Source organism: Neophocaena asiaeorientalis, unplaced genomic scaffold (assembly GCF_003031525.2).
Source record: "Neophocaena asiaeorientalis asiaeorientalis breed wild unplaced genomic scaffold, Neophocaena_asiaeorientalis_V1.1 scaffold229, whole genome shotgun sequence".
Lineage (NCBI taxonomy): Eukaryota > Metazoa > Chordata > Mammalia > Artiodactyla > Phocoenidae > Neophocaena > Neophocaena asiaeorientalis.
The window spans coordinates 1,903,923-1,915,659 of NW_020174096.1; the positions used below are offsets into that span (position 1 = coordinate 1,903,923).

Below are 11,737 nucleotides of genomic sequence, written 5' to 3' on the forward strand. Positions count from 1 at the left end.
TAGAGATTCCCCAGCAAGAGTGTTGCCTCTTACTTCTTCCCCACCATGAACACAAACACTGCTCTGAGGCAGTAACAAACCCTGCCACATGGGCCTCAAGTTCAAATTTTGTGGGCCCTCTCCCTGTTGGTCACCAAAGAGCCTCAGAAGCTCTAGCAATTCAGAGTCAATATCTCATCCCCCAGAGGGCCTTTGGGAGGACTCTGTGGAGAACAGTCTAACCATGACATTTGATACGGAGCACTTGGTCCTTAAACACATGGCATGATACCAAAATGGCCATTATTGAATAATACCTCAGTTAACCAGAATGCTTATGATAAAAGGCGTTTCCATTCTCACTTGGGTTTTTCCTAGGAGCAGGGTTTGATGTTGGAATAAAAAATCCCATTGTCTGACAAAAGGACAGATGAGTTGAATTTGGAACTTCCTTGAACTACATGGGCCACACTGAGGGATGACCTATGTCCCATTTCATAAGATCCACCAAAATCTTTCTCTTTTTCCATTTGCTGCTTATTTCAGTGCAATCTTTACCTTAGACACAATGAAAAAGTATTTAAGGAGCTAATTTATTATTTGGGAATTTTTCAAGTGACCATTATTTTCTTTGCAGGAATATGTTCCCTCCAAATCTGGTGGAAGCTTGCTTTAAACAGGTAAACACAACTACTAATTCATCTTTAAAATTCCTCTTTGGTGTACCAAACAGAGTAGAGTTCTCTTTTTAATTTAATTTAATTTTTTCCCATTTCTCTGTAGTAAGAAACACTTCTCTTGCCAAGTGGATGGAAAGCACTAGAGTTTTCTGGGGAATTGGGAAAGGAGTGGGGGTGGTCTTCCCTGTACTGAAGGCTTTATTAGTCGCCAGACACTGTATGTCTTGCATACAAATGACTCATTAAGTCTCTGTTAATTATTAAGAAGGCCAATCAGGAGACTCTCTCTCCTCTCCCCCATAGCCCATAAACAAAAGCTCACCATGCAAGCAAACTCCAGTATAAGATATATTTACAGCTTGCTTTAAAGATTAGGGAGATTATTCAAGTTTCTGGGTTTGATTTTAAAAATCAATGGGTTGTTTTTTTAAAAGTCTACTAAGGGCCTTAGAGATTCTAAAGGAGGAGCCACATCAGAAAGCACTGCTACCATCATGTATTGAATGTCCCCTCTTTTCCAAGCACTAATGTTATGTTTACTCTTCACATAATATGAGGGGTAACATTGTCTTCATTTCACTGATGAGACAACTTATCTCTGATAATTCAGAGAGGTTATGTAGTAGGTGTGAGATTTCCCAAGTAGTAAATAGCAGACCTGAATTCAAATTCATTGTGTTGATTTCAAATTCCATCCTCTTTTTGCTTCTACATTCTGTGCTGCTTCCTGGGAAGGGGTATCCAGGCTGATGAGAAACCTAGCAGGAGGCCATAGTGAAATCCAGTTCCCTATAGCCCCAAATCCAAGCAACTCTTGGCTCTCTGTGTTGAAGACACAAATACATTTTACTATTAGGGGATAAAATTAGTAAAGTTCATTCTAACATCACCTGAACAAAAAAGCTTTGTTGCCCAAGATATTAAAAGGGAAACAACTAGACATTCTAGTTGTTAAATAATAGCTCCCAAACATTTCTCCAGATGGTGTCACTTCACCCTTGTTGTAATTCCCTAACCCTTGTGCTTGGGATCTGTAAAACAAACAAAATCAAACTCCAAACTCACGGAGGACCAGGTTTTACGCTCTTTGCTTTTTTCCCTTTTTAAAGTTTGTATTGACCATTTTTAATAGGCAATGCATGTGCGCACTGCAAAATTCCTTCTTTATTTAAAAAAAACAAAAAAAGCCTGCAAGGGCAAAATCTAACTCTCTTTATTCAAAACAACTATCATCATAAATAATAAACCCCTTTCAACCCAACCAGCCAACCCCAGCACCACGGAGCTGACTATTCCAGTTAGTCAGCTGGCACTAGGTGACATCAAAAATGCTGATTTCTAGCAACGCTGGGAAAAGTGCTGACTCATGAGGATTTGGTTTGGGACTGCATTTACAGGATTCTGAAAGGGAAGCAAATGTATCATCCCGGATCTATTTGTCTTAGATCAGAATGCAAATGAGGTTGCAATTTCTGTGTAGGCTGCAAACTGTGTCTAAGGGGAAAGAGTTGGAGGTGTAGGAAAGGCTAATTGGGATTGAAAATTCACCCTAGACAATCCATAAAATGCATAAGCACCCCAGTAGAATAGAGATTTGAGAGCTGACTGACAAAAAGGTGTCCGTTTCTTTGTTAAAATTACGAGCAGTGCCACTGATTGTTTAGGGAATATGTCTACAGTATTGACAGCTGGCCATGTCCTTGTTTGGGAATAGTGCCTTCCCACTGGACAAAAATGTCTTCCATTTACTCTTGGTAGAGAAATGGCCCAGCCCTTCGTGTACAGCTGTGCTTTCTTCACCTAGACTCTAGATCCAGTCAACATCCATAGATTATTACTCTCTCTGGTGCTTTACCCCCGTCAATGTGAAGGCCAGAAATTCTGCTCTCGTTAAAAATCATAGAGAGATGGGCGTAATTGTTTCAAATAGCCACAGTAATACACTCAGCCTTTTCTGTCTGGGGCCTCTATGCAGAAGCTGTAGGGAAAAGACCATCTCTTGAATAAGAGGAGACTCTTCTATAGACTTGAGAACTGGGTTGTCATCCTCAACTATTATTCACACAACTATTCTTAAGAACTAATACTATCAGGAATACTTTGAAGAATGTTGTTTTGGGGATGTTAAATTGTTTAATATTCACCGAAGTCTCCAACTAAGTCCAGTCCCTGAAGGGCTTTGTTATTGAGCGCCACTAGCCAACATTAGTATAGTGCTTTAAAGTTTACCAGATGTTCTCATATATTCTGTTTAATTTGATCATTACGACAACACTGTGAGGTGGAACCAGCACAGTTAGCGCTGTTTCACAGCTGTGGAATATGAGCAAGGGGATGTTAGGTGATTTGTCCATGATCCCCTCACGTGAACCCGTAGAGGGTAAAGGGATTATTGTGAATATTTGAATTTATAGTCATTTTATTAGGGTTTCAGAAAAAAGCAGAAGCACTTGTATCTGTTTACTCCATCTTCAACCTCTTTCCTGTTATGGTTTGTTGTGTATTTGAGTGTGTGTGTGTGTGTGTGTGTCTGTGCTGAGGAAGTAGTAGAGGTTTGTCACAGATTAGATAGAGGATAAGTAAATAGATAGAAGATAAATAGATAGATAGATAGACAGGGTAGATAGATACTTTGTGTAACGCTTTTCTCTGAATTTGGGGTAATGTATATCATTATAGAAAATCCGAGCAAAAAGTACAAAAGAAGAAAGCAAAAATTACCTTTAATCCCTGTTGTGCCTTTTCTTTTTAAGTTTAAAACCAACTATGAGAAGAGAAGCTTTAAAGTGCCCATCCAGTCCAATGAAACACTTGTGGGTGCCGTGATAAATAATGTGTCAGAGGCCATGGAGACTCTGACGAGGATCACAGAGGAGTTAGTCCCAGTGCCAGGGTCTGTGAATGGGGTCAATGCCCTGGGACTAGTTGTCTTCTCCATGTGCTTCGGATTTGTGATTGGAAACATGAAGGAGCAGGGCCAGGCCCTGAGAGAGTTCTTTGATTCTCTTAACGAAGCCATCATGAGATTGGTAGCGGTGATAATGTGGTATGTATTTCCATTTGCTATGTATGCTATCTAGAAGATGCTTATTGCCATCAACTTGTGTTCTGTACTGAGGAAGATGCCACCAGGCAGGATGGCCAATTGCAATGATCTCATTCGGGTAAGCACAAGAAAATCAGTAACTTCCTGGGCTGGTAGTGGCCTTGAACATATCTGCAAGCCTGTCTGCATAAGTTTGCTTCCTTGTTTTTGAAAGGTGTCAACTCCCTTACTCCAGCACTGATGGGGTACCATTCCTCATCCCTCCATTTGATAACTAATTAGTTAATTATTCTCCTATTGATTGTCTCCTATTTATTGATTGTCTCCTGTCTATGAAGCATTTAATGCCAGGTACCCTGGATATAGCAATGAAGAAGACAGACAAGGATGTCCTGGATCTTACATTCTCTTTTTTAAAAATCTTTTCCATTACAGTTTATGACAAGATATCGAATATAGTTCCCTGTGCTATACAGTAGGACCTCGTGTGGATCTTACATTCTTAAACAAACAAACAAATCATCCATGTGCTTTAGTCACAAGTGCTATGGAAAAAAATAATAATAAAATAAAACATGAGGTTTTCTTTCACGTAATATGATGTGAGGTGATAAAAAGTGACTGGGGCAGAGGCTTAAAATTTGCCTTGGATGGGACAGAAAGGCCTCTGAGGAGGTGGGTGATCAGCTAGCCATACAAAGTACTGAGAGAAGAGCATTCCCAGGAGAGGGAAAAGCCCCTAGACCATCAGAAAAACCGAGCTCTGCTCTCCTCCATTTCAGTCCTAAGAAAGAAGTGTAAATGGCCACTCTGCGTCAAGCCTGGAGGACTCATGGGAAGTATTATGGAAGGCCAAGCCACAATTTATAACACAACTTCCTTCAAAGAAAGTTGAGAGCAGGAGACAAAGGAAAAGACTAAATCCACAGAGGAACATTGACCTTGGAAAGTAAACTCTCCCCAGCAGGGAGAGAACCCTGTGATAGGTTTAAGCCTCCTGTGAGGGTTGCTTTCCCTTTTTCCTTTGTTTTAAATCCAGACTCCCTCTTGGCACCTGAGGCAGGAAAACATCCATTTCTAAGAAAAGCCCTCGCCATCATGATTAAAAATATCCTTTGTCTTTATTGCCCCCAAAGCCCAGAGAAATCCATTTTTCAGGAGTTTGTTCAAGAAGGATATGAACTTGGGGGCACAAAGATGATCAGAATGTCGTCTCCCCAAGAGTCCCCATTGAAATGCTGGGGGCCCTCCTTGGAAACCTTGGCAGAGCTGAAAGTGGACATTTATCTTCATATTATTAAAATGCCTCCACCTTTCACCTCTTTTATGAAAGAAGCCTATTCAAGGCTGCTGAATGAACCTCACATGTAGCTTTTCTAGCTGTACGTTTGCCTGCACATTCAACATTGAGTTATTACATTTCTGAAAACAGGTACTCTTATAATTTCCTGGCCTGTGATTTTAAAGGACTTTTAAAAGAACCATTGTATTTTTCAATATGAAATAAGTCCTCCACAGTTCCCAGCAGACCCTTCTCCTGACGGGTGATCAGCTTCTCTGTTTCGGGTAATGTGAGTTGGGTTGTAGTTTACAGCACACGTCGGACAAAGAGAGCGGGGCCTTGATTCGATGTGTACAAGACATTTCATGTCTCCGTTGTTCACTCTTTCGAGTCTACAGGCGAAAGATCACAAAAGGCAGTAGCAGCCTGTGGGTAATAATTACTTAACTAGAACACCCATAACCTGATTGTGGTAGTACAAACATGCATGTTATTAACTTTGATAGCTCTGAATTTCTTTTATGATTGCCTTCTACCTATGGCAAATGGTGCTAGTTTTTCATTTGCATTGTAACATACAATTTCCTCTTAGAGTACATTTATTTAAATAAAAAAAGATTGATACTAAGTAATATTATAAGCAGTGTGTAATATGGGAAAAACTAATAAAAGTTGTCCTTGATTAAGACAGCTGTCTGCAAATCTAAAACACTGAAATGCCATCGTGTGCAACTTGTTTTAGCTTGGGAGTCAGGCTCCGACGTGGGAAATGCTCCCAGAAGTCCGGATATTGGTTTGGTGGATTCTGACTGTTCAGAGTACTTAGCAGGGGAGCAGGAGACAGCAGGATGGGGGGATGGTGGCATCTGAGGACCCCCAAAGTGACCCAGGTGTGGTGAAATGACAGTTATTTAGGAAAAAAAGAGGTGAGTAGCAAAACCTCTGAACCTGCCTTTTTTTCTGGTTTAGGAGAAAAAAAGAATTGTGACCTAGAGAAATTCTGAGTGAGAGGAAAGCCTAATTATGCGCTAGTTATATTTAAATTTGTATTTTAAAAAAGAAAAGAAAGAAGTTCACAGTGTCTGCAAGTCCTCATAGTATTCTGCGCAGAAAAGTTTGGAAGTCAACTCTCTGACTTTTTCTTATCACTTGGTAATTTCTGTGGAATAGCTTGTTGGAAATCAGACTTCCAACTGTGCATGTGTTGCTTCTACATAGGTACGCCCCTCTGGGCATCCTCTTCCTGATTGCAGGGAAAATTGTTGAGATGGAAGACATGGGAGTCATTGGCGGGCAGCTTGCCATGTACACAGTGACAGTCATCGTGGGCTTACTCATCCATGCAGTCATTGTCCTGCCCCTCCTCTACTTCTTGGTAACACGGAAAAACCCCTGGGTTTTCATCGGTGGGTTGCTGCAAGCGCTCGTCACGGCTCTGGGAACCTCCTCCAGGTACGCATACATCCGTGGCTTATTTCTATCAGAAAATGTACCTCAAACTTTACTTTGAACCAGAACCTTCAGACTGAGGGGCGGGGGTGTGTTTTTCCAGGTTTTAAATGTCCAGACATAGGAATTGGCTTTTTGACTCCAATGCTAGTCAGACCTAGTTGGGATTCAAAGACTAGCTGGCTATATACCCATTCAGGGGACAAAATGGAAATCAGCTATCCTTTCCTGCCCGTTCTCATCTTCCTCGTCCAGTTGCCATTTGCCTAAGGGAGAGATGGCCGAGCGTTGGCACAGGCTCTTGTTGGGGGATGGGGAGTAATCGCAAGTGATGCCTCACAGAGGACTCCAGAAGCAGGGGAGCTGCCAAATGACCCCGTGAGAGGACCCACTGTCCCTAGCTCTGTTCCCCTAACTATACTAGTGCTGACTTAGTTCCCTTTCACTTAGGATATGGGAAAGGAAGGAACTCTCTGTCCAAAATACCAAAATGGACAGGCACAGTCTGAACTGTCAGGATGGTCAGCTGACATGTCCTGTTTTACTGTGCTCAGCTCTGCCACCCTACCCATCACCTTCAAGTGCCTGGAAGAGAACAATGGCGTGGACAAACGTGTCACCAGATTCGTGCTCCCAGTAGGGGCCACCATTAACATGGATGGGACTGCCCTCTATGAGGCTTTGGCTGCCATTTTCATTGCTCAAGTTAACAACTTCGACCTGAACTTTGGACAGATTATTACAATCAGGTACAAGGAACATTCTATACGACCTTTTCTTAAGAACGACTTTAAATGATGAGCCGGTGATCAGGGCTTGAGTGAAGAAACTGGGAGAGGGGACTCTTCATAGGAACAGTGTTATTTTTGATATTTAGAGATTTTTACTTTTTTAAACTACAGATGTGCATATTTATTAATAATGAATTTCTAATAATACAGAAATGTATAAAGTAAAAAGTGAAACTTGTCTGCCACCATGACTCCTCATCTTTCTGTAGGTGACCAGGGTTACTGTTTGGTGTACAAAGACCTTTTCCAATGCACAGACATACACACATTTTTTTTTTTAATTAATGGAATCATACCATACATACTGCTTGCCACTTGATAGATTTACTCATCCGTATACCATCTATAAACATATCCAGCTCTTTCTTTTTAAAATCTGTAGAATACATAGTATGGATATTTCTCTTTTTAAAAAATGTTAAACTTCAATAAAAGGCATTGAAATTTTAGCTTTTATTATTCATTAGCTTTTATTGAGAAAATTAGAAAATAAAAATACATTTCAAAAACTGGATTAACATTTTCTCTTGGGTTAATTTTTAGGCAGTATATATGACAGAGCACACTGACAAATAGGTTGAGAATTTTCCTTTTGTGGACTATTTTTTAACTTTTTTCTTTTTTTTTTTTTTTTTTGCGGTACGCGGGCCTCTCACTGTTTTGGCCTCTCCCGTTGCGGAGCACAGGCTCCAGACGCACAGGCTCAGCAGCCATGGCTCACAGGCCCAGCCGCTCCGCGGCATGTGGGATCTTCCCGGACCGGGGCATGAACCCGTGTCCCCTGCATCGGCAGGCGGACTCTCAACCACTGCGCCACCAGGGAAGCCCTATTTTTTAACTATTATTTGAACTGTCTAGTGAAAGGTAATTTTCCCTCTCCTACCTTCCGCTAGTCTCTTAGTTTCCTTCTCCAGAGGCAACCACTGTTGCTTGCTGGTTTCTTTTGTATCCTTCTGACGACAGTCCAGGCATATCCATGTGCACATGTGAATATCGTCCCTTCTTTTTGCTTAATGAAAGTCCTCGTGCACAACAGACCAATGAGTATAATGGAGACAAAGTCTCACAATCCAGATCAGACCCTGCTCTTTAGTGTGTGTGTGTGTGTGTGTGTGTGTGTGTTATTATTAACAATTCAATTTGGAAATCAAAATAAATTAGTTTTTTCACAACATTTTTATTATAAATTGTCTTATACATAGGAAAGTTTAAAGAATATTACAACACACATCTTCTACCTAGAACCAACAATTGTTAACGTTTTGCCATTTTTGCTTCTTTCCCACCTCCCCTCGCCTTCATGACACTTCATCGTACATAGTTCAGCATGCATCACCTAAGAATAAAGATAGTTTCCTACATAACCACAATAGTAAGATTCTTAAAAATACTTCTGGAATATCCAGCCTATATTCAAATTTCCCCTGTTGTTTCAAAATATCTTGTATAGCTTTTTCCACAGACTAAGATCCAATCCAGGTTTACGGCTTGTATTTGGTTTTTATGTCACTTTAGTCTTTTTAAATCTCTATCAGTTCCCTCACATTTGTGTGTGTATGTCTATATATGTTTATTTAGAAATAATTTATGTCAGACTCTGTATACATATTTTGTACTATTGGGAAATGATAATAGTTGTAGGATGCATTGGGATAAAAATGATGGGGCTGATCATGGCCAGAGGTGACGGACCTGGAGGTTCTGGGAGCCCCAGGCCCAGTCTAGCTAAACTGGGGCTGGGAGCTCAATATCTCAGTTAACTATAACCTATTCTCGGGCATACCTTGACATACTGGTTGAAAAGCCCTGCGTTATGAAAAAGTTTCAGTTGCGTGTGTCAGAGTTAAAAATAATAACAATTATAGTGACTTCAACAAGATAGAACTGTACTTCTCTCTCATGTGGAGCAGTTCCGCTCCACAAAGCCCTCCAGGCTGGTAGGTGTTCTACAGTGTAAGGGACCAAAACTTGTGGTTCTATCATCCCCGGGGTATCACCCTCATCCAGGTGGTCCAGGATGGCTCAACATCACCTCCAAATTTTAGCCAGTGGGAGGAGGAGGAATGACACAACCTGCAATTTGCTTGATCACTTTCACCTATGTCTTATTGGCCAGAACTTAATTTAAGCTCCAAGGGAGGCTGGGAAATATAGTTTCATTGTGGGCGGCCATACACCAGCTAAACATTCTAGTACTATACAAGGGGAACAATGCGGGGGAACCATGAAGTCTCTTCCACAGACTTATTACTTTATGAATACCACTTTATATCTAGGTAATACTTTATTATTCAAAAACTATTTTCACATTCTCACATAAGCCTATCAAATAGATATTTAACAAACTGAGTCCCAGAGAGGTTATGTGCCTTACAAATGAGGTTCACACTGCCTCCATAAAAAATATTGCTAGTAAAAAAAAGAAAAAAAAAATATATATATATATAGCTAGTGCTACAGAACCTTGTTCATAAATCATTTTGCTTTTGAATTAATAAATTTGATTTTTTTTTCTGACCAAAGTAACCATACTGTAAAGTTCAGTATCTTTACAACCCTCTGCTTGGATAGGGGAATTATTAGAAACAAACTGTTTTTGTAACTGTACAGTATTTTAGACCTTGCAAAATACTTCCAGGTACATGAAAAAGTATATAGGCACAAGTTTCCTCATTTAGAAACAGCTGTAAGAACAGGACCAACTTCCTAAGGGTCGTTGTGAGAAACAAATGAGGTAATCCATGCTTAACAAATCAGGAGGCACGTAATAGGCTTTTGATAACTATGAGTTAATACGATTATCAGCTCAATGGGTTTCATACCATCTCACTTACAGTTTTCTAAAGCACGGCCTCTTATGTTAACTTGGCAAGTCAGACATCACCCCTGTGCATGTTTTACAGGGTCTGCTCTCTATCTGGGGAGATTTAAACAAATGTTTTCTGTTTGGGGACTTCCTCTAACAGTATCACAGCCACGGCTGCCAGTATCGGGGCAGCTGGGATTCCTCAGGCGGGCCTGGTCACCATGGTCATCGTGCTGACATCTGTGGGCCTGCCCACCGACGACATCACGCTCATCATCGCAGTGGACTGGTTCCTGTGAGTACGCTCGGACTGCATTCGGCTTGCTGTCGTGGGGCTCTCCTCTGTCATCCTAGGGCACCAGGCAGCCTGGCACCCCTGCCAAAGGGCTCCGTGAAGAGGGGAGGCTTGGCCTGTAATTAAATTGTCCTCCCTGCCTGATCCCTGCCATTATCTGGCCACCAAGCCCCGGGCGCCATGCACACTCTCCCTTATCAGCCTTCGGGGCACATCTGGCTGCTACGCTTCTCACTCTATAAAACCATTTGGGGATTGGGAAACCTATTGTCTACAAAGCCAACATAAATCAGCAGAGCCATTTCTGCATTACACAACACATCCCCATGGCGGCTGGGACCGAACAGCGGGCCTCCCAGGCTGCCTCAGGCGTTCTTCTTGTGCTTCCCATTCCAATGGCGTAATATAATGCAGATGTTCCCATCTGACCCCAACAGCGAGTGGGGCAGCTGTGCAGACAGTGGGAAGAGAGCTGGCGTCATTAAGTGGAATTGATTTTTGGTTCTGAGGAAAGTTTCAAGAAAAGCACCCTCAGACCCTAACCTCTAGGGCCCACCCCTCTGCCCTTTTCCCCTCACCCTTCCAGCTAACATTCTCTGCCTCTTTTCTTTTCCTTCCATTTACACTTGCTCCCCAGGATGCCCAAGGTGACAGCCTAGAAGGACACAGTAGGTGTTGGAGTCTACATAGACTCCATGAGGTAGATCTAATGACCACAAAAAGTTCAGTGTTCTCAAGGCACAATAAGTGGGGGGAAGATAATTAATTGAGAGCATGAGTTCCATGGTCACTTGGATCTGGGTTTGTGTCCTGCCCCTGTGTGGCACCCGGCCAGATTACCCAGCCACCCTACTTTCCTTCTCTGCAGAATGAAGACAATAATGCCGTCTACCTCCCGGTGGTGCTGTGAGAATTAAATGCATTGATACATGGAAAGCATTCAGCTCACTGTCTGGCCCACAGCCACTACTTGAGTCATGTGAAGACTTTTATAATATAAAGCTGTGGTTCTCAAAGTTTTTAGTCTCACAGCCCCTTTACACTTAAAAATTGACGACCCCCAAAGCTTTTATCTGTGTGGGTCATATCTATCAATATTTATCATGTTAGAAAAACTTAGGCAGTTTTTAAATGTTAAATTCATTTAAAGGCTACAATAATCCATTCATTACATGTTAACATATATAACACTTTTATGGAAACATATCATTTTCCAAACCAAAAATTTAGGGAAAAGAATGATACCATTTTACATTTTTGCAAATCTCCTTAATGTCTAGCTTAATACAAGACTAGCTGCTTCTGCATTCAATCTGTTGTGTTATCTTTGGTGTTGTGTTGTTTGTTCGAAAAATTCCACTAGACAGACATTCATGAGAAAATGAGAGGGAAAAGGGCAAATAATATCT

The 11,737-nt window shown here is 41.4% G+C and overlaps 1 protein-coding gene across 1 annotated transcript in view; it reads left to right on the forward strand.

Annotated features, from left to right (window-relative positions):
* The window catches only part of SLC1A3 (solute carrier family 1 member 3), a 74,022-nt gene that overhangs the window by 59,578 nt on the left and 2,707 nt on the right, over positions 1-11,737 (forward strand). The window contains exons 5-9 of the mRNA XM_024754620.1: positions 617-659; positions 3,413-3,705; positions 6,206-6,439; positions 6,991-7,185; positions 10,194-10,328. Of these exons, the coding sequence (XP_024610388.1) occupies positions 617-659; positions 3,413-3,705; positions 6,206-6,439; positions 6,991-7,185; positions 10,194-10,328 (900 nt within the window). The remainder of the gene's footprint in view (positions 1-616; positions 660-3,412; positions 3,706-6,205; positions 6,440-6,990; positions 7,186-10,193; positions 10,329-11,737) is intronic.